The 23,905-nt window shown below is 31.2% G+C and overlaps 1 protein-coding gene and 1 long non-coding RNA gene across 8 annotated transcripts in view; one reads left to right on the plus strand and one right to left on the minus strand.

Moving 5' to 3' along the window:
* Window positions 1-5,935: 5,935 nt before the first annotated feature.
* LOC103495440 (disease resistance protein RPV1-like) lies at window positions 5,936-23,459 on the minus strand. Of its 7 annotated transcripts, none has more exons than XM_051084746.1 (6): window positions 22,793-23,405; window positions 20,858-21,974; window positions 20,474-20,755; window positions 20,289-20,369; window positions 6,703-7,446; window positions 5,936-6,586 (listed from the first exon to the last, which is right to left on the minus strand). In XM_051084746.1, the coding sequence occupies exons 1-6, from the start codon at window positions 23,275-23,277 to the stop codon at window positions 6,113-6,115; spliced, it is 3,183 nt and encodes a 1,060-aa protein (XP_050940703.1). In that variant the 5' UTR covers window positions 23,278-23,405; the 3' UTR covers window positions 5,936-6,112. The 7 variants fall into 7 exon arrangements, with proteins under 7 accessions (XP_050940703.1, XP_050940702.1, XP_050940700.1 ...); XM_051084745.1 differs by lacking the exon at window positions 20,289-20,369 and adding an exon at window positions 7,634-7,764 and having other exon boundaries at window positions 6,703-7,527; window positions 20,605-20,755; window positions 22,793-23,399; XM_051084743.1 differs by lacking the exon at window positions 20,289-20,369 and having other exon boundaries at window positions 6,703-7,527; window positions 22,793-23,403.
* LOC127149420 (uncharacterized) overlaps window positions 7,298-23,905 on the plus strand; it is a 31,443-nt gene continuing 14,835 nt past the window's right edge. The window contains exons 1-2 of the long non-coding RNA XR_007820989.1: window positions 7,298-7,446; window positions 20,289-20,530. This is a non-coding gene — a long non-coding RNA (uncharacterized LOC127149420). The remainder of the gene's footprint in view (window positions 7,447-20,288; window positions 20,531-23,905) is intronic.

Consider the following 23,905-nt stretch of genomic DNA (forward strand, 5'->3'; position numbering starts at 1 on the left):
TACCTTCTTGTTATCTATTTTTTATTTATAATTATGTCTTTCCTTTATTAATTTATTCTTAAGCTTTATTTTTTATATATTGTTTCTTTACAATTTTTTTATATATAATTAGCATTTTTATTTATTTAATTCTTTTTTCTTTTTATAGCATTTATTATTGCTTCATTAGTATTTTCTCATCTTGATGATTGCTTCTTTAATATTTTTCTCATATTGATTATTGCTTCTTTAATATGTTCTTGTCTTTTATATGTTATTTAATATTTTTCCCTCTTTTGTGGTCAATTTAATATGTTATTGCTAGTAAATTTTAAGTTTGTTAACACTTTAAATTATTTTTCTTTAAAAAAAATCCGACAATTGAATCTAGGAAATTTGGAAATCCAATTTCTTAGAATTCTTGGGGTGAGGAAATCGATTATTTGGAAGTTCGAGATCGATCTTCAATATATTTTTATTAAAACCGCAATATGTTATTTTGTGTTTGCATAATTTATTATGATGCTTCTTTACTATTATTTCTACTTATCTAATTTTCATATTAAGTCTTATTTCATTTCATATTTAAAATTTTCAACTCTTTAGAATTAAATTTTTCAAGTTTTAAAATGCTTCTAATTTAAAATTCTCCAAGTTTTAAAATCTTTCCCAAAACACTTTTTTTAAAATTATTTAGATTTTTTTTCTTTTAAAGTTATATTTTTTCATGTTTTTCAAACGTTCAAAATTTAATCTATAATTTCATAAGGTTTCTTAATCAATCTTTTTTTAATTACTTATACCATTTTTCTTAAACAAAATCATATGACGGAATCTAGGAAATTTGGGAGTGTGATTTCCTAAAATTCTTGAGGTAAGGGACACATCTCTGGGAGTCCAAGATTTGATAAAAAAAATATTTTAATTAATGTTTTTAAAAAAATCTCTTTATTAGAAGCCTATTCCTAAGACAGATTTTGAGAAATTGTACTAATTCCTCACTTTCTTGAGGTGAGAAGATATTATTCAACATAGTCTAATTGATGGAACGTTTTCTACATCATTGCTTCAAATTGGAACAATGAGGGGTAAAATAAGATATTAGTTTTTAAAGAAATTAAAGAATATTTTTAATTCAACATTTGAAATTCGGCCCCTGTATTCTGAACGGGTGTTGTGAGGTGCTAATACATTCCTTATACACAAATGACTCTCAAACTCAACTCTAGTTTTCGCATTTGCAGACCATTCTTTTTATGATTTTATTTTCAAATTGTTTACTTTATTTCGGCATCACACCGTAAAAAAGATAGGTGGCGACTCCTATTTGTTTTGAAACTAACCCATTTTGAGGACGTGGGCCGCTCCACCTTGTCTCGGGCACGGGGCAACAACAAGGTGATTACATTGAATCTTGAAATATGCAACATATCAGATGCAATTTTTTTAGAAACTTTGTCTCGTGTTTCCACTTCTCTTGTATACCCTCTCTCCAAAAATTTACATTCTTACGGTCTCTTAAATTAAGGAATTTGCAAGTTTCTTTGAAACAAAACGCAAAGCGTTTCTGTTGTCTAGAACAGTCGAATTCTATTGGCTGCGAGTTGTTGGTGTAGCCACCTAATTTTATCCTACATTTTTTTTTATTCTTTAAATTATTAATTGTAGCAACGGTTAAGATATTTCATTAATTTATTTTGTTAAAAAAAAGAAAAAGGTAAAATCTTTTTGTAATAATATGAAATCTTATGTTTTTTCTTATCTTTTTATTAAAATGGAAAATAAAGTCATTAATGTTTTTTTTTTTTTTTTTTGACTTATCACTTTAGGAAAAAGAAAACAAATTAATTTATTTATACAAAATATCTTTTGATTTATCATATTAGGAAAAGCAAGATAATTTATACAAAAAATTTTAATACCATATTAGACTTATCTTTATCACTTTAGGAAAAAAACAAAAAATTTATTTTGGACAAAATCTTTCAATATCATATTTTTACTATTTTAGAAAAAAGAAAATTAATAAAATTACATAATATCTAATTTGATTTTATACTTATTAAATTTTCCTAATTCGTGGCACACCCCGACTCTATAAATAGGATCCTTTGTCATTTGGAAAGGGGGGAGAAGAAATTGTTTTAGAGAAAGTCTTGAGAAAAATTGTTTTAGAGAGAATCTCTACGAAAAAAAAGTGTTTATAGAGAATTTGAAGAAACGTATTCCTCTGCATAAAGGTGGGTCATTAGCTTTTTCGCTTTATTATTTTTATTTTTATCTTCATATCGTATTTTTTTTATCCTAATTCTAATCCCATAAGGAAGAAAAAACTTAGTTGGAGGTTGCATTAGGTAGGGTTTACTCCCAATGATCCGCACCTCATACAACAAGTAATTTTCTTCGGGATTGAATCCTTATCTTTGTTCTTCTCTTTTCAAATGTAAAAAGAAAGAAAAAAAAATATAAGGAAAATTTCTTTTTTTATTTTTACTACCTTTTTATCATCATGCTAAAAGAAAAAAAAAAAAAAAAGATCTTTTGACATTTTTCTTCTCTCTAAAACAATAGAGAAAAAGAAAAGTTATAAACAAAAGAAAATTTCTATTATATCATTTTTCTTATTATTATTATTATATATATATATATATATATTTTTTTTTTTCTCTTCTAGGGTGGCGGCAAACCTTGCCGTCACCCTCTGTTTCCTTTTTTTTTTTCTTCTTTCTTTTTTTAATTTATTTATTTACTTATTTAAATTTAATTTTATTTGTAATTTTATTAATATTATTTTATTATTATTATTATATATATATTTAACCTTCTTTTTTTTCTGTTTTTTTTTCTGTTTTTTATATATAACTTTATTTATTTATTTAGTGTTTTTATATTTATGATTTTTTTAAAAAAAAACTTTTTGCTATTTTTATTCTTATACCATTATCGTTATTTCCTTTCATAATTTTTTTTATCTCTTTTAACTTATTATCATCCCTATGTCCTCTTTTCTTCACTTATTTATTTAATTTCTTTTTTACATATTCATTTGTTTATTATTTCATTTAGTTCTTTTTTTCATTTTTTTTCTTATTTTCTTTATCGTTATTATGTATCTTTTCTTTTCCTTTTCTTTTAATTTATTTTTTATTATTATTGTTATATTTAGTATATGCATACATTGATATCCTAAATTATTTGTCTAATTTATTGTGTGGTATATTTTTTATTTCTATTTGACTTTCATTAAAACTTTCTTGAAAATTTTAAGATACTTTTAATCATAATTGTATTTAATTTTGAAATCTTTTTTAAAATATTTTTTCTCTTTAAACCATTTAGAAAAATTTTTTTCTTTAAAATTATTTATTTTAAAACTCAAAATTAAATAGATATTTCATAAGGTTTCCTAATCTACATTTTTTTATAATAACCACGCCGATTTCGATAAAAAAAAAACCTACGATGGAATCTAGAAATTTCTGGGAGTCCGTTATTTCTAGATTCTTGAGGTGAGGGATCAATATCTTAGGGAGTCCGAGATTTGATCCCAAGAGAAAATATATTTAATCAATGTTTAAAATAAAAAAAAAAAATTTATTCGAAGACTAGCCTATGATAGAATTTGAGAAATTGTAACAATTTCTCATTCTCTTAAGGTGAGGAATTTTCCCTCAATATAGTTTAATTAATGGGTGTATCCCACTTATTTTATGGGATCATTGCTCCAAATATTGGAGTGGTGAGCAATGAAATAAGACATAGTTTTAAAAAAAAATAAATTTTATTCAAGACATTAAATTTGGCCACCGTTTTCTAAAACGGGTGTTATGGGGTGCTAACACCTTCCCCGTACACAAATGACTCCCGAACTCAACTCTAATTTTTTCGTAGACCAGTCTTTATTTTATTTAAAATGATTCACTTTATTTCGGTGTCCAATCATACCGTAAAAAAGATTGGTGGCGACTCCTCTTTTCTTTTAAAAAAAAATAAAACTCTTTTTAAGGATGTCGGCCGCTCCGCGTCGTCTCGGGTACGTGGCGACAGTTGGTTATAAGTCCCGACTATATGATGCTTCGGAAAGCAGGTTCCCTCTCCTTTTCATCTCTAATAACTATTTGTTCGTGTCATATATTATGCATTTCGAATCTCTTGTTACTTTGATTATATGCTTTTTAAATTTAATTCTATAGGACCTTAACTTCAGCGACTTACCGATCATTTAAAAAGTTGTAGATAAAACATGATTTCTGCATTTGTTTTGTCGTCGACCTTTGTAGGATGATGGAGCTGGACTTTGTCTTGATGTAAATGGTAGTTGGTTGGCGTTTGTACTTTGTAGGGTTACGGAGCTGAACTTTCTTTTGATGATCAAAGCCTTTGCAGTACGGTTTTGTCCTCTGATGGGTAACGATATTTCCTCTTCTTCATTGTATATTTAACTTCTTGTAGTTAATTAAAGAGTTTATAAGGCTCATCCCAACAACAGAGTTCTCTATTGACAAGGAAATACCCTGCTTAAACAAAGAACATTCTAAAGAAATACAAGAAATGTCTCATGGTGGAGGCATTATTCAAGACCAAGGAAATTTCCTCTATCATGGGAGAGCATTTGGTTGAAACATTCAAGGTTTGAAATTAGGTTATGGTGGTAGTTGAAAAACTACTTGAAGACCTAAGAGAGTTTCGGTAGATATTCCTGTTAGTTGAAAAACTAATCAATTTGTCACTTCTTATTTATTAATTTTAAGGTGGTCTAGTTACACAAAATATTATTTTATATTATTTGTAGATAGACTTTTTTTTTTTCCCAATTATTATTATATTTGTATCTATGTAGAAGAAGGCAGTATTAAACATAAAGTGGAAATGTTAACTTTACAGTGATGCTTCTGAGTTTTTTAATTTGAAAAATAGAAATTATAAATGGAGAGATACAGAGCAAGATTAGTTGCAAAAGGTTATTCTCAAAGAAAAAGATATTGATTATGACAAAGTATTTGTTCCCGTTGCTTGTTTTGAAACCATAAGGTTGTCCAATTGCGTTTGTTGCTCAAAATAATTGGAAGATCTTTTAAATGGACGTCAAATCAACATTTTAGTGGATATCGAAAAGAAGTCTACTTAGAACAACAAGTGCAATTGGACAACCTCTCTTGGTTACTCTGGGAAAGGCCAAGATAATAAAGTTCTAAAATTACGGACAAGAATGTAAAATAGCAGAATCAACAAATATTTCCTTCGTAATTGGTATTTGAAGTGCCCTTATGAACATTCTTTTTATATTAAGACTAATGGTCATGAAGATATTTTGGTGGTTTGTTTGTACATGGATTGCTTAATTTTATAGAAAATTGTGCAAGTATGTTTGAAGATCTCAAGAAGGCGATGACCTAAGAATTTGAAACGACAGATATAGGGCTGATGTTAAATTGTCTTGGCATTGAGATGAAGTAGTTAGAGAAAGATATTTTCATCTCTCAATAACGAAATACTAAAAAAGTTCAATATGACCAATTCTAAATCTGTCACAATGATTGAAACTAAGACTAAACTATCCAAATATGAAGAAGGAAATGTTAATCCTTCGTATAATTTCAAAAGTTTGGTTGGGAGTTTGAGATATTTGACTTGCACATCCGTAAAGTAATGTCTATAAACATATAATTCTAAGTCTTCAGATAACATATATAAACATAAAAATTAAAAGTGCAAGAAAGTAATGTTTGTATTGTAATCAATCCATCCAAATGTGAAGGAGAATACACAAGTCTTCCAATAAGGTTTTATTTTTATATTTATTTTTTATTTCCACTCAAATATTTTATTTGGGGATTGAACTTACAGAAGTAGTTTTCAAAATCCTTTTTACTTAGCATTGGATTATTTGTTCAAGTGTTTCTATATCAAAGTTGAAAACCATAATTGAAGAGAAAATTAGGAGAAAACAAATATATATAATTACTCAAATATCAATTCCTGTTTTCACTTCATTAACAATGCTGTCTTGAGATAACATTTTATTTATATAAATAAAAATTAGGAAGTGCAAAAGAGTAATCCAATGCTAACTCTAGAGCCTCTCTCCAGGTTTGTGTATTCTAACTTCAACTTTGGCAAATTCTTCTCCAAATTATTCCTCCATGATCACGTGAACACCACACTTCTTTATACTTACTGCGTTTGGAGTAATTACCTCAAATAACACCGTAATTCTATCAAAAATAATTCTTGAGGACTTAATCCTAAAACATGGTTGATTTTGTTCATAATGATCATATATGTAGAGAAGTCTGTACGGATCAAGTACTTCTATCCATAGATACTCACCTCTAGGTCCTTTTCCACCTTCAAACTCGTGCTTCCAAAATTGGCCGAGATGTACATCAAAATCGTTGATAAACACTCTAGAATTGACCTTAAATGCCTTGTCAATACCTTGTAATTTGACACAAGAAGCAATAGAAACCTTCCTTTCCCAAGTTGGATGATTAGCTGGAAGAAGAAACGTTATTGAATTGTTTGTACTCTTGTACTGGCACCAATCTGGAATATCACAATTCATTAATCTGAGTTCTTTGATCACGTTAGGGTTATATCTCCTTTTCTGCACGAAGAGAGTAAATAGCTAAAAGTTATATTAATTAACAAAGTACATAAACTTAATTCTTATATAAACGAAATACATGAGAGATGAGGTCATGAGAAAGAAATGATACGTACCGCATAATTATCATAACAAGATATGAAATCAAGTATGTTGTCAGGAAATCTGGCCAATGATGCGCTCTCTGTAGCATTCATATAAAGTACTCCTTTTGGAACCTTTGGAATTTCTTCAAGCAACTTACAAAAACTTGTAGAAAGATATATCAAGGACTTAAAACTAGTAATACATGAGGGTAGTTTACAAAAGTTGTTTCTAGATAAGTCCAACTCTTTCAAAAAAGGGGCAACATGAACCATTGTTTCTAAGAAATCCAAATTTGTTATCTTACAATCAAAAAGCTCTATTGATGTTAGGTAGGGAAATAAGAAAGGTGAAGAAGGATCATTTAAAGAAGGAAAGGTTGAAAAATTATATCCTAAGACCCTCAAACAAGTAAGATTACTTAAACGATAAATTGTACTTGGAAGAGTTTTGAGCTCCTTGCACTTTATGATCCACAATTTTTTTAGGCTAGTGAGATATCCAATTGTTGGAGATAGCTGATTAATTACAGTACTATTGTAAATCAACAATACTTCTAGGCTATCCATTTCTTCACTAAATTGAGGACACCATTCATCTATTCTACATCTGTACAAAAACAAAGTTTTAAGGGATTTCAACTTGAGGTACGATGGAAACTGCTCAAAGCCCTTAATATTGCTAGAAAGATAAAACTCGACGAGCTTACTAAGAGATCCAACTGATTCATGAATCTTTACTAAATTTACACATCCTAAAAGATCCAACTCTTCGAGGTTTATTGCAATAGATAAATCTGGAATTTCCACTAAAAACTTGGAGCCTCTAAAATTAATTTTTTTCAAGCATCCACCACACTGCAAGTAATATAAAAAGAAAACATAATCAAATTTCAAATAAATAAGATGACATTGATAAATTAAATTAATAGAACTCAAATATTATTGACAAAATAATTAATACCATGAATGCTTTCCCAAAATGTTTGATGGAGCTATATGGCAATTTCAATTCCATAAGGTTATCCATTGTGTAGGTTGAAGGCAAAGATGAAAAAGGAAAATGAGGCCAATTCATCCACCTTAAGCTACTTGGTACATACTCCAGATCACTACTTCTTGAAGATGTGGCATTGCGGATATCCAGTACTACCAACTTTTTTACTTTTTCAAAAGCTCTTGAATCAATTTCCAACTCTGTAGGTTTAGGAAAATTTAATTTTATAACTTTAACTGCTCTTGCTTCCTACAAATTATCAAAACAAACAATTCAAAATAATAAAAGTTGTTCTCATAATAAATAAATATAAGCATATATAAAATATTAGTTTTATCTAATAGTTCTTACCTTATTGCCATTTAAGACATCCATAACATCATCTTTAATCAACAATCTTTTTCTTTTATGAGATTTAGAAGTCTCCGAAAGATGAATTGTGCGACCCATTTGTTGTATTAAATCATGCATTTCAATCTGGTTGGAATGTTCATCAATGGTAAGAAGTGATAGATTCATGAGTTTTGTTGTTCCCTTTTCCAAACATAAACAACCACATGCTTCTAACTTCGTTTTAACTTCGTAGATATCTTCTCTTACAAAGCAACAAGAAATATAAAGAAAAATTTCTTTTACTTCGTTTTCAAGTCCATCATAACTTATTCGAAGGGGATCTTGGATGCCCTTGTCAAGGTATTGGTTTTCATATTCATCCAATATAAGTTTAAACTTGGATTGTTTGATAGAGAAAAGGAAGGAACCTACAACTTCAAGAGCCAAGGGAAGACCTAAACAATAACGTACGGCACGTTTTGAAAGGTCTAAATAATCACTTGACGGACAACTCCTCTTAAAAGCATGCCAACTAAAAAGCTCGAGGGCTTCATAACCATCGTTCAATCCCTGGACACTTTGCAATATATTAAATTGATGAATAGCAAGTAAATGTTTGTCTCTTGTTGTCGCAATAACCATACTTCCAGGTCCAAACCAATCATGTCCTCCCGCTAATACTTCTAGTTGTTCTCTCGTATCAACATCATCAAGAATTAAAAGAATCTTTTTTGAGCATAGTCGATTTCTTATGATGTTAATCCCTATATCAAGATTGCTAACATTGATCGAATTATCCATTAGAATCTCACAAAGTAGCTTCTTTTGGAGTTGAACAAGGCCATCATATTGATTCGAAGCTTCTCTAATTTTTGCCAAAAAGCAACAACCTTCAAAGTCATCAGCAATTCTATTATACAATGCTTTGGCCAAAGTTGTCTTGCCGATACCTCCAATTCCATATATTCCAACCATAGTAATTTTTTCATCTGCTGACATAACTTGCAAGAGTATATTATTAACTTGTCTATCTATTCCAACAGGATATTTAGGTAAACGCAACAACATTGTTCCACGATTTAATTTCTTCAAGACTTCTTGAACAATTTCTTGAATCAAATTGGCCTCGTCACTGTCATTTTAGGAAAGAAACGTACACTAGAAGTTGATTTCAAATATCTAATATTATAATTAATTTCTATAATATGAGAAGCCAGAGAAAATGAAAGCAACATTATAAAGTCAAACTAAATCCAACCAAGTTATAATATCTATTATAGAAAGGAGGAGACAGCACAATATAATAACAAATTAAATAATATAAGAATTTATGATTTGTTATTGCCTTCTTCTACTATTTTTAAAAATTAAGGCAAATAAGTTTTGAAAACTATAAGGTGTTTTCCCTTAGTCCAGGATGCTCACTTTGAGATACATAATATAATAACACAATAGAATAAGAAGAGCAAAAGAGTAGAATTAAAGATATATATATAAAAAAGAAAAATACTCATTTTGAAGAATCGGCCATCCAGACATATGAGAAACAGAAATCATTGCCTCCCTCCACGCTTCCATCTTGTCCGATGAGAATCTCACTTCGAGTTTTCCAAATTCTTCTCCAAATCTTCCACTTTGTTTTCTTACTTGAGATGGATCCACTTTGTAGAAAATTGGTAAAACAAGTTGTACTCCCCATCTCAATTTGTTACACATAATGATTTTCTCTAGTTCATTCAAACACCAACTTGAAGATGCATAATTTTCAGAGATTATAACGATCGAGATCTTGGATTCTTCAATAGCTTCCAAAAGAGATGCAGAAATTTCTTCACCCCTTGAAAGCTTATCATCTATAAAAACATTGATTCCTCTTTGACGCAAAGCCATATTAAGATGACTGGTGAAGTTGGAACGAGTATCTTCCCCTCGAAAACTTAAAAATACATCAAAACTGCATCTAAAACGTGAGGAAGAAGATGATCCACTTGCTAGATTCATATTAATTAAGTAATTTGAAGGACAAATCAAAGAACCAGAAAGGAATGGAAAAGTAGAAGGATAATCAAAGCTGGTGCCTGAGTTTTTGAAACGATAAATATTCTTATAAAACATCCATAAGTGTGTGGATCCCATCTAAATTGTTCCTTTTTCTCTCTTATCATGTCGGTTGTTTCTTCCCAAGAACTTTCCTCTGTTTTTTTTATTTTTTATTTTTTTGACTTCGAAACAACGTCTTTTCCCCCAAGTCTCCTTTCATTTTCTATTTATTTTTTAGTTTAAATTTTATTCTATTGGTCGGTCTCTACAGTTTAAATTTATTCAATTTTAATCAAGACAAATTTATATTTTAGTATAGTTGAATGAAACAATGATCACTTAAAAAGTGGGTTCCATGTAATAACATTTGGTGTTATTTACTAGTGTACGATATGGGACGTTGATACCATATGAAACATGCTATCTATTTTTGTTTAATTCGATCTTGTTCCGTAATTTTACAATCTTATTAATATGAAGTGGGACTTGATGTAGCGCTAGCCTCGACATTCCAGTGCCTAATGGCAGAATGCTTCTGCCTTTTTGTGTAAATGACCAAGTGCTGCACGACACTGGCCTTTAATTTGGTGTCGCGTTGCTCTGAACATTCGACGGAAAGAGAATGAGAGCAGCGATGTTGTTGTTGTTGCACTTCGGTCTTCAATGCAAAAAAGTGTCCAAGTCCGACAAATAGTGGTGAAAGAAACGAGGCAACAACTGATTTCTAGGGATAGCATTCACCTCTTCTTAGCCTCGTCATTAGGCTTTCCAGTGAGAACTCTTTGGTTTTGTGCCTTAGAGTGTTCTTAAAATCCTTCCACAGTTGAGGTAATTTATCAATAATAACAGCAACTTGAAATTGATCATCGAGTGGCATACCTTCACTAATAATCTCGTGAGCTATTTTCTAGATTTCATATGACTGCGCCTCCACGGATCTGTCATCAGTCATTTGATATCATAGGTATCGGCTGACATCGTACTTCTTCGATCCCGCTTCCTCAGTATCGTACTTCTTTTGTAGCGCGTCCCACACTTCTTTTGCATAGTCATGGTACTGTAAGAATCATATAGTTCATCAGTATGACCATTAAGAATTAGGTTCTTACAGATGAAGTCAATTTCTGTCCAGGTGGCGAGGTTCTTTAGTTGTTCTTCTGTAGGATCTTTTTCTGAAACATTTGGCTTTTCAGTAGTACAAGCAGTGGCCACCTTCTTCAGCGTGAGAAAAAATAACATATTTTATTTCTACCTTTTGAAGTGTGCTCCTTCAAAACGGAACGAACGATTGAGATCAGAAGACATCAAGTTGGATTGGATTTGTCCGATCATCACAGCAAAAAAGAAGCGTCTTAAAATTGTTGTTGCACTTCAGTCTTCAATGCAAAAAATCGTCCAAGTTAGGCAAATAGTGGTGAAAGAAACGAGGCAGCAACTGAACGGATTGTTAAAAGGAACAGAGAATGCAAAATAGAAACTGGATTAGTGAAAGGTTGAGTCGAGGAACACGCTCTCTTTAAGACGTTTCGCAACTCTGATTTAAATCGTGCAAATAGAATTATGCCTCGTCGTCCCTAGGATAAAACAACCCTTTTTCGTCAATTAGTTTTGCATATAAACTAATTGGAATTGAAATACTAAAAAAAGAACACAGCTCAAAAAACTTTGTAAGAAATGAGAAGAATGTTTTGTTGTGTGTTTTGAGAATGAGAGTGAGGGATCTATTTATAGTGTGGGTGGATTACCAATGGTCGTATTCACAACAGTCACAAATTAATTTTGTAAACGGTCAATTTAATTCTTAACAGTCAAACGGTCAAAAAATTAATTTGGTAACGTTTAACAGTCAAAAAACTAATTTTGTAACTTTTAACGGTCAAAAAATTAATTTTTAATAAACGTTAAAACGTTTCATAATTCCTTACAAATTTTTCATCCAATAGACTTTGATAAGATATTATAAATATTTCTTTTTCGTCGCTAGCTTAGACCTATTTCATTTCCGGTTGTTTTTTACTCTTGTTTTCTCCTATTTTCTGTACTATATTTAATGTTGTTTTCCATCTTGAACGATTCCTCATCATACAACATGTGGATAAGAGGCTAATGTACTCGTTCCTAGCTTGGGTTTCTTAGATTCCTCTCCCTTTGTCCTTTAGAATGTATGAGAACTTGAATTTGCACATTGTTATATATGTTGGGCGCATGAGAATGCATAACTTTAGCTTTGCACTAATTCTTTAACTTGTGACCATTGGATGAGAATTGGTTAGAAGCAATAGGTTAGGTTAGCATGTAAATCTATTTTGATGTGTAGTGATTCTAACCAACTTAGAATTGAACCTTTAAATGTCATTTTTTTTAAGAGGAAACAGCAAGCTGGGACTTAGGACGACTCCTAAGACTGAGCTAAGCATAAAAATTTATTAATAAGGGGCTAGAGGAAAGGCCAAAAGCTAATTACAAAGACATTCAGATTTAAAGCAATTGTAGCAGCTGAATAATTTTTTAAAAAAGGACCTCTGCTGCACCAATTGCCTATGAGTATTTTGCACTCTTCCCACATGTTTACAATAGATTTTTGATAGCTGAAAGTACCAAAAATTCTATTGTTTCTCTCAGACCAAATACCCCAAAGGATAGCTATGAGCCCGCAAAAAAGAACCTTATGATTCGGGAGGGAGGAATTTAGAGAGAAGATGAAGGAGAACAGAGCATTGAAGTCGTCGGGAGCAAAAGAGAAGTTGAGGGACCAATGGAGCGAGGACCACAAGGGCTTCACTGCTTCACAGCGAAGAAAAAGGTGAACTCCCGTTTCACTGTCTTTATTGCAAAAAACACACCAATTTGGTTGAAGAAGAGAATTTGGCATTCTTCGCTGGATAACCTCCATAGTATTTACCCCTTTCTGTATCAGGCACCACATGAAGAACTTGATCTTCATAGGAATGTTGGATTTCCAGATATTTTCTAAAAGCTTTGCTTGAGGGTCCCTAGGGGTTTGGTCGTACTGACGCGAAATGATTTTTTTAGCTGAGGCGATGGAGAAAGAATTGTTATTTTCAGATATCTAGGTAGGCTTACTTGACCCTCTGTTAGTCCTCGGAATAGGAAGGATATCCATAATTTTTTCCCAGGTGCATCTTTCTCTGTCATTTAGCTCTCTTCTAAAGTTGATTTAGATGTCAATTAGACACATGAAAATTATGTATTCCACTTAAAGGACAAACTTAATGCTTTTTGGGATATTTAATATTACTGCAAATGAATTAGAACAATTAGAACTCAAGCTAGATTCTTTTATCCTTGAATTTTCACAAATTTCACTCTCTTTTTATGCAATTTACTGTCTTGCCTCGATTTCAACTCAATCCCCCTTCGGTTACGTGGTTGAAAATTAATTTGTTTGAGGAATTAGTGTACTGCTCTTTAAGATCGACCCGAACTTGCCCCTAAAACTAGTTTTGATGTGTGATTTGGTTAATTATTCGGCATGGGTTTGGTCGACAAAACTCGTCAAACCAACATGTCTAAATTTGTAAACAAAAGTGGCGAGTGGAGGGTAATCAATCTTATTGCACTCAAAAACTATTTATTATTAGTTTGTGCGATAGAAATCTATCCTTTTTAGACACAATGACTCTAGACATAGGTGGCATATTGCGAATTAGGTTACCAAACTTTATCTATTATTCTCTTAGTTTATTATTTACATGATTAACTTTTTATTTAACATTTGTATTTTGTGCGATAGAAATCTTAAAATATAATTGAAACATAATCTCAAAGAAGGCCAAAAATGAAAATGAGTGTTCACCCACTTTAGACCAATGGAGTTCATTATCATTATTATTAATATTAATATTGGCTTAGTCCTTTACTAAAGTCATTGTTGACTTTGACTTGTGAATCATCTTTTTAGCATTTTCTTCCCTTCTCTTTCTCCGTTCCTTCCCTTTAAAACCGATGGTTGATTTAATTGGTACTTCCCCAAATATGCAATATATTAAAATTTCATCAATACATGTGGATCTTTTGATGTAGACTTCAATATTGATTTAACGGGTGAATTGACATCTTAACTATTTGTAAAAAGGTCTACAAAATATGAATACGAACTATTTGATAACCATCTCGTTTTTTTCTTTTTTTATTTGTTTTTAAAAATTAAGTCTACTTCTTTCTTATTTTATAACATGGTCGTTTGCATATGCAATCTTACTAGTATTTGATCATCCAAAAATAGTCTTCTCAAGAATTATAGTCAGGCCACAATATCTTTAGTCTTAACGCTCTTTGTTCTAAGCTTTTGTAATCTAGATGGGCTTATCTCCAGCCTGTGTAACCTATTATTTTCAATAAAAATTGGTGATATGGCTTCCATATCACAAGTATCTTTTTTGAAAAAAAAAAAAAATTGGTCATTTGCATCATACAATGGTTGAATTCTTTGATAAATTTAAAGATAATTAAAATAAATTTTCAAAAACTATTTTTTTAAGTTTGTGGCTTGTTTTAAAATGGATTAAGAATTGGGAATCATTGAAACAAATTTGTCTTCGTGGCTCCAAGTTTTTGACAGATTCTTGATTTTTCGACGACGCTGAATCTTGAAAGGGTGGATCTTAAAGAATGCACAAGTTTGGTGAAGGTTCATGAGTTAGTTGGATCTCTTTATTTGAATCTTAGGCACTGTCGTAACCTCAAGCAACTTCCAAGCCACTTCAATAATTTGAAGTCCTTTGAAAAATTAGAACTGTCTCGTTATGTAAGACTTGAAGAGTTTCCTCATATTGGAGAAGAAATGAAATCATATTGGTGAAGAAATGAAATCGTGTGTACGTCTCACGACCATTTGTTTAGTAGAGACCAACATAAAGGAGCTACCTTTATCCATTGTGTGAATCTTGTCTTCGGGAGTTGATCATAATTTTAGGGAGAAATCTCACAAGTCTTCTGAATCATTGCTTACCTAATCTTGAGTATTGCAGAATAATGCACTGCTCTAGTAATTTACAGGACTTTCATGTCCATGACCATGTCCCTACGTTGTCTTTTTCATATTTTTCTTCGCCGGTATTACTTCCCAATTTACATACTTTGCAACTCAATTATTGCAATATATTTGTCTAAAAACAAGTTTTCCAGTCTACCCTGCTGTATGCTTAATTTTGAGTACTTACTTAGTCTTAACACTTGAAATGGAGAATTATGTATATTTAATATATTAATAAACGATATACATTTCGTTAAATATATGTCAAGTATATATACTATTTTATTTGAATCATATATACTATTTTACTTGACGGATAAATAGTGTCAAATATACAATTTTACTTAACGTGTAAATAGTGTTAGCTAGGTATACCATCTTACTTAATGGGTAAATGGTGTCAAGTATATTATCTTACTTGACATGTAAATATATACTTGACGTGTAAATAGGGCAAATATACGATCTTCCTTGACGTGCAAAAACTGTCAAACACAACAACATATATTTAACACATAAAAAGGCATCAAGTATACGACCTTACTTGACACGTAAAAATTAAAGCATTAAGTATGATATTTTTTACTTGATACGAAAATGACGTCAAGAAATAGAATACTTGATGGATTTTTAGTGTCAAGTAATGTGACTATACTTGATAGTTGATTACTTGACGCTTTTTAAAACGTTAAATATAGGTTTACTTGACACTCTATTAATGTCAAGTAATCCAATTTCTGGAGTAGTAAATTCAAGTTTTGAAAACTTAAAAGGAAAGTAGTTTTTAAAAACATGTTTGAAGTCTTTAAAATTTGTCTAAGAATTCCATTGAAAGAATTAGGACACATATATGGCTTCTGAAAAACAACAAATTGAAAATGAAATTATTATCAAATGGGGATGAAGATATATATTGTTGATAAATATTTTTCTCACGCACAAAATCTATTCTTGTGTTTTAGGACTACGAGGATGAAGTTCCATTTGGCTACAGGGAGTTCGTATTAGGGAATTGGGATATTCCAGAATGGTACAGTTACAAGAAAGCAAACAGCAACAACTCAATAATTACATTTTGGATGTCAGATGATGAAAGTAGGAAACTGAAGGGCCTCAGCTCCTTTTATTGTCATTTAAGAGAAAGGACATCAAACAACATCCTACGATAACTTTCCAATTCAGATCAGAGTGAGCCTCAGTGCCAATGGTTAGACGCAGAGTCATTGAGAGAGATTCTTTCATTATGCATCACTATGTGTGCACATATGTGGTCACTTGTATTTGGTGTTGAAACTTTCACCCAAATGGATGAAAAATGTAATCACACTAATGAAAGGGAGATTGATTTTGGGATTTGTTTTTAAAGTATTGTTTGAGATTATTATTAGCAGAAAAGAGATGGTATTTATAAAAAAATTGTGTGATTTTCTATTGACTTAGATTACAAAGGATGTTTGTTTGAGTATGTGAAGGATACAACGCAAAGCTGTGGTTGCATTAATAATAGCCAGTATTATTGTTCACCCCAATTTATTTTACTTTCCTTGTCCTCTGCATGTTTTGAGTAGACTGTATATATAGAGTTACATATTGACGGGAATTGATCTCTTAAGTTTGAAGTGGACATTCTTAGTTGGTTCATATCAATGTTATATGTCGTCATGTCATTTGTTCTGTTCTCTGGCTGTTATAAGCTTGAACATCTTCTACAATTTTATGAAAACATGAAATCTTTAAGGGTGATAGAATCTGAATGTGGTATGGCCATAAGGGGGTTGCCTTCATCAATTGTGGAAATCGATCTTATTGGGCTTGAAAATTTTAACCTATGTAATTGCTAAAGCCTGATTGCTCTTTCAACCAAGTAAGATTCATTTGTCAAAAGGGTCACGAGGAACTTCATCAAAATGTGGGTGTTTTAGACTTGACATGTTTTCCCTGAGGGCAAAGTTTATGTCCCTGAGGGCAACATATCATATACAAATTTCATAGAAACTTTATCTCGTGTTTCCACTTTTCTTGTCTACCCTCTCTTCACAAATTTACATTCTTACGGTCTCTTAAATTAAAGAATTGCAAGTTTCTTTAAAACAGCGGAAAGCATCCTTGATGTCTAAAATAGAGGTGATGATACTCGAAACAACTTCACTAGTCAGTATGTGTCAAATGAGTGTTCATGGATAAAAGGAAATGAAAAGGGAGAAGTGGAGAGATACATAGCAAGATTAGTTGCAAATGTTTATTCTCAAATAAAAGGCATTGATTACGATAAAGTATCTATTCCCGTTGCTCGTTTGAAAACCATAAGGTTGCCAATTGCACTTGTTGCTCAAAATAATTGGAAGATCTTTCCGATGGACGTGATATCAACATTTTTGAATGAATATTATCTAGAAGTAGTCTACTTAAAACAACCTCTTGGTTGTTCTGTGCAAGCCCAAGAGGATAAAGTTCTAAAATTGAAGAAGACGTTATACGTACAAACAAGAACGTGGAATAGAAGAATTAACAAATATTTTCTTAATAATGGGTATTTGAGGTGCCCTTATGAACATTCTCTTTATATTAAGACTAATGATCATGGAGATATTTTAGGAGTTTGTTTGTACACGGACTACTTAATTTTTACAGGAAATTGTGCAAGAATGTTTGAAGGTCTCAAGGAGACGATGACCCAAGAATTTGAAATGACAGATATATGATTGATGTCATATGTTATCTTCGCATTGAGCTGAAGCAGTCAGAGGAAGGTATCTTCACCTCTCAAGAACAATTATACTAAAGAAATTCTAGGGAAGTTCAGCATGATCAATTCAACTTCGATTAAAACTGGGATCAAACAGTCCAAATATGAAGAAGCTAAGGAGATGTTAATCCTTCATATTTCAAAAGTTTAGATTATTATTGGTAGTGTTATGGTAATATGTGTTTGGGAGAGAAAATATGAAAGGTAGTGTTATGATGATATATGTTTGGAGGAGGGATTATGATAGTAGTGTTATGGTAATATGTGTTTGGGTGAAGAGTTATGATTGTAGTAATTTAAAAAACAATAATAAATTTTTGATTGGATTGTTTGGGTAGGGTAATGTAGGGTTGTAAAAAAGTAAAAATAGGATAAGATAGGGTTATTTAGGGATTAGGATAATCCTAATCCCCCTTTATCATAATCCTTGGGCCAAACACGGTTTGGCCCAATTTCCTAATCCTTTTCCTCCTAAAACCCCACCCCAAACATACCCTAAGTCTTCTGATAAGTTTTTTTTTTTTTTTTTTTAATTTCCTCTTAAATATTCTATTTGATGATGTCAGAAGGGAGTAGAGACAAGCATAACGAATAGTGGGAATTATTTCAGATTGAACCAAAAAAATCTAAGGGTCACTTAAAATCGATATTTGTTTATTTGTTTTTGAAAATTAAGCATACAAAAACATACTGCTTCCACCCATAAATTTCTACAATTTGTTATCTACTTTTATTTCAATTATTTTAAAAATTAGGTGATTGCTTGATAAAGAACTTAGACCAAAAGTAGTTTTCAAAATCATTTTTTTCTTAGCATTGGATTATTTGATCAAGTGTTTCTATATCAAAGTTGAAAACCATAATTGAAAAAAAATTTAGGATAAAGCAAATATAAATTAAAAAAAAACAAATATATATAAACTCAAATATCAATTTCTGTTTTCTCTTGATTAACAATGCTGTCTTGAGATAACATTATATTTATAAACATAAAAATTAGGAAGTGCAAAAGAGTAATTAGAGCCTCTCTTCAGGTTTGCATATTCTAACTTCAACTTCGGCAATTTCTTCTACAAATTATTCCTCCACAATGACGTGAACACCACACATTTTTATACTTATTGCGTCTTTGAACTCTTGAGGAACCTCAAATAACACTTCAACTTTATCTAAAATACCTCTTGAGGATTTCATCCTACAACATAGTTGATTTAGATCAACCTTCCCTGAGCCGTACATAATATCACCAAATGGGTAGTGATAAACAACATATGGGTAGCGATCAACATCAACAAGACTATATGGGTCGGGATATAGGCAAGAACCAAGTACTACCATCGATAGATACTCACCTGTTGGTGTTGGTGTTTGTGTGGCGTCCAATGGAGGCGTAATTTCGTCAATGGAACTTAACATTTCACAGGCCAGTATTTTAGTATCATTGATAAACACTGAACATATAAAGTTAGGTTCCCCGTCACCAATATTAACTTCAAATTTGGCACAAGCAAAAACCCTACTTTTCGAACTTAGACAATCAGCTGGAAAAATAAACTCTATTGAATTGTTCATACTCTTGTACTTGCACCAATCTGGAATATCACAATTCATTAATATGAGTCTTCTAAATACTTCGTCTCCTCTAGATTCCTGCACGATGAGAGTATATAGCTAAAAGTTGTATTAATTAACAAAGCACATAAACTTAATTTTTATATGAACGAAATACATGAGAGATGAGGTCATGAAAAAGAAATGATACGCACCATATTATCATCACAAGATATGCAATCAAGTATGTTGTCAGGAAATTTGACCAATGATACGCACCCTGAAGCATTCATAATAACTACTCCTTTTGGAACCTTTGGAATTTCTTCAAGCAACTTACAACCTATTGTATAAATATATTTCAAGGATTTAAAATTAATTATACACGAGGGTAGTCTACAAAAGTTGTTTTCAGATAAGTCCAACTCTTCCAAAGAAGGGGCAACATGAACCATTGTTTCTAAGAAATCCAAATTTGTTATCTTACAATCAAAAAGCCTTATTGATGTTAGGTAGGGAAATAAGGAAGGTGAAGAAGAAGTATTTAAGGAAGGAAAGGTTGAAAGATCAGAATTGAAGATATATAAATCATTAAGATTACTTAAACGATAAATTGTACTTGGAAGAGTTTTGAGCTCCTTGCACGTTATGATCCACAATTTTTTTAGGCTAGTGAGATATCCAATTGTTGGAGATAGCTGATGTGTTACAATACTATTACAAATGGACAAAAATTCTATAGACTTCATTTCTTCACTGAATTGAGGACACCATTCATCTATTCTACATTTGTCCAAATAAAAAGTTCCAAGGGATTTCAACTTGAGGTACGATGGAAACTGCTCAAAGCCCTTAATATTGCTAGAAAGATAAAACTCGACGAGCTTACTAAGAGATCCAACTGATTCATGAATCTTTACTAAATTTACACATCCTAAAAGATCCAACACTTCGAGGTTTATTGCAATAGATAAATCTGGAATTTCCACCAAAAACTTGGAGTCTCTAAAATTAATTTTTTTCAAGCATCCACCACACTGCAAGTAATATAAAAAGAAAACATAATCAAATTTCAAATAAATAAGATGACATTGAAATTAAATTAATAGAACTCAAATATTATTGACAAAATAATTAATACCATGAATGCTTTCCCAAAATGTTTGATGGAGCTATATGGCAATTTCAATTCCAAAAGGTTATCCATTGTGTAGGTTGAAGGCAAAGATGGAAAAGGAAAATGAGGCCAATTAATCCACCTTAAGCTATTAGGTACATACTCCAGATCACTACTTCTTGAAGATGTGGCATTGCGGATATCCAGTACTACCAACTTTTTCACTTTTTCAAAAGCTCTTGAATCAATTTCCAACTCTGTAGGTTTAGGAAAATTTAATTTTATAACTTTAACTGCTCTTGCTTCCTACAAATTATCAAAACAAACAATTCAAAATAATAAAAGTTGTTCTCATAATAAATAAATATAAGCATATATAAAATTTTAGTTTTGCCTGATAGTTCTTACCTTATTGCCATTTAAGACATCCATAACATCATCTTTAATCAACAATCTTTTTCTTTTATGAGATTTAGAAGTCTCCGAAAGATGAATTGTGCGACCCATTTGTTGTATTAAGTCATGCATTTCAATCCGGTTGGAATGTTCATCAATGGTAAGAAGTGATAGATTCATGAGTTTTGTTGTTCCCTTTTCCAAACATAAACAACCACATGCTTCTAACTTCATTTTAACTTCGTTGATATCTTCTCCTACAAAGCAACAAGAAATGTAAAGGAAAATTTCTTTTACATCTTGTTCAAGTTCGTCATAACTTATTCGAAGAATATCTTGGATGTCCTTGTCTAGGTAGAAGTTCTCATATTCGTCCAATATACGTTCAAACTTGGATTGATCGTGAATAGAATTAAGGAAGGAACCTAACACTACAAGAGCTAAGGAAAGACCTTTACAATAATGTACAGCACGTTTTGAAAGGTCTAAATAATCACTTGAGGGATCACTATTTCCAAATGCGTGCCAACTAAAAAGCTCAAGACCTTCAATGGCATTCAATCCGTTAACTTCTTTGAATTTATTAAATATTCCATGACTAGCAAGTAATGGCATGTTTCTTGTTGTCGCAATGACCATACTTCCAGGTCCAAACCAATCATGTCCTCCCGCTAATGCTTCTAGTTGTTCTCTCGTATCAACATCATCAAGAATCAAAAGAATCTTTTTTGAACATAGTCGATCCCTTATAATGCTAATTCCTATATCAACATTGCTAACTTTGATTGAATCATCCATTAGAACCTCACGAAGTAGCTCCTTTTGGAGTTCAACAAGACCCCGATATTGATTTGAAGCTTCTCTAACTTTTGCCAAAAAACAACAACCTTCAAAGTCATTAGCAATTTTATTGTATAATGCTTTGGCCAAAGTTGTCTTGCCCATACCTCCAATTCCATATAATCCAACCATCGTAATTTTTTCATCTGCAGACATAACTTGGAAGAGTATATCATTAACTTGTCTGTCTATTCCAACTGGATATTTAGCTACACAAAACTGTATTGCTCCACGATTTAATTTCTTCAAGACTTGTTGAACAATTTTTTGAATCAAATTTGCCTCGTCTCTGCCATTTAAGAAAGAAATATACAGTAACAGTTGTTTTGAAATTCACTTATAATTCCTATAATATTAGAAGCCAAAGAAAATGAAAGCAACATTATAAGTCAAACTAAATCAAACCAAATAATATCCATTATATAGAAAGGAGGAGACAGGACAATATAATAACAAATTAAATATAATATAATAATGGAATAATTCCAATTTCACAAAATAATTCCAATGGCTTGGTATAAATAGTTTTTAGTATTTGAATTTTTGTTTTTGAAAATTAATTAAGTACATGTGCCATTATTTTCACCCATAAGAATTTATGATTTGTTAATGCCTTCTTCTACTATTTTTAAAAATTAAGGAAACTAAATAGAGAAAAATAAGGTAATTAAGTTATTTATAAATATAGCAAAATTTCATTTTTTTATAAAAATGTAAATCATAGTTGGGTCTATCGCAACCTATCACATGTAAAAAGTAAAATTTTGTTATATCTGTTAAAACAATTTTAAATTTCTCATATATATGTATGTATGTATATATATCTCTCATAAAGTTAAAGTTAAAGTTAAAAAATTCAAATGTTTCCTTAATAAAGTTCAACTCATGATAACTAAAAAATTGGTAGTTATATAACAAATGTATACAAATTTAAAAATGAAAAACTTGAAAATAAAATTGTTATGGAAGGGAACTTAAAATCACTTTTTGTTTGGATTTTCCCTTAACTCAGCATGCTCTCACCTTGAGATAGTCAAAGTATATATAATAACAATAGAATATGAAGAGCAAAAGAGTTAGAAAGATATATATGAAAAAGAAAAATACTCTTTTTGAAGAACCGTCCATCCAGATATATGAGAAACAGAAATCATGGCCTCCCTCCATGCTTCCATCTTGTCCCACGAGAATCTAACTTCAAGTTTCCCAAATTCTTCTCCAAATCTTCCACTTTGTTTTCCTACCTGAGATGGATCCACTTTGTAGAAAATTGGTAAAACTACTTGTCCTCTCAATTCATTACACATAAGGATTTTCACCAATTCATTCAAACACCAACTGGAAGATGCATAATTTTCAGAGATTACAACGATGGAGATCTTGGATTCTTCAATAGCTTCCAAAAGAGATGCAGAAATTTCTTCACCCCTTGAAAGCTTATTATCTATAAAAACATTGATTCCTCTTTGACGCAAAGCCGTATTAAGATGACTGGTGAAGTTGGAACGAGTATCTTCCCCTCGAAAACTTAAAAACACATCAAAACTGCAACTAAAACGTGAGGAAGAAGATGATCCACTTGATCGATTCATATTAATTAAGTAATCTGAAAGATAAATCAATTAGAACCAGAAAGGAAAGGAACAGTAGAAGAAGGATAACTCAAATTAAGCTGGTGCATGAGTTTTTGAAACAATAAAATATGCTTATAAAACTACATCCAATAAACGCGTGGATCTAAATTGTTCCTTTTTTTCTCTCATCATGTCGGTTCTTTCTTTTCAAGAACTTTCCTCTATTTTTCTTTTTTACCCCAAGTTTTCTTCCTTTTTCTATTTATCTTTTAGTTAAATTTTTATTTTATTGGTCGGTCTCTACAAGTTGAGAGTTGTTCGATGTTAATTAAGAAAAATTGTTTTAAGGCCATTTGGCAACATCATCTATCTCTTTACAAACCCACACGACTTCTTTCGTATATCCTAGGAAAATGCTCAGTAGGTCATTCAACATAGAATTGTTGTTCTACAGCTAAGCACACTTAAATTTGAAATTCTTATATTCGAACCAACGAAAAGGAAAGTGCACCTTGTTGAAATATGTATAGCTTTTAATTTGTTTAAGTCTTTCTTAACCTTACTTCCATGTTGTAATATCTGTTCATTATTTATGTGTTCCCTTCCTAAACTTGGGGGTTACAATTTATCTATGTACTGACACATG

This window comes from Cucumis melo, chromosome 5, assembly GCF_025177605.1.
Source record: "Cucumis melo cultivar AY chromosome 5, USDA_Cmelo_AY_1.0, whole genome shotgun sequence".
Lineage (NCBI taxonomy): Eukaryota > Viridiplantae > Streptophyta > Magnoliopsida > Cucurbitales > Cucurbitaceae > Cucumis > Cucumis melo.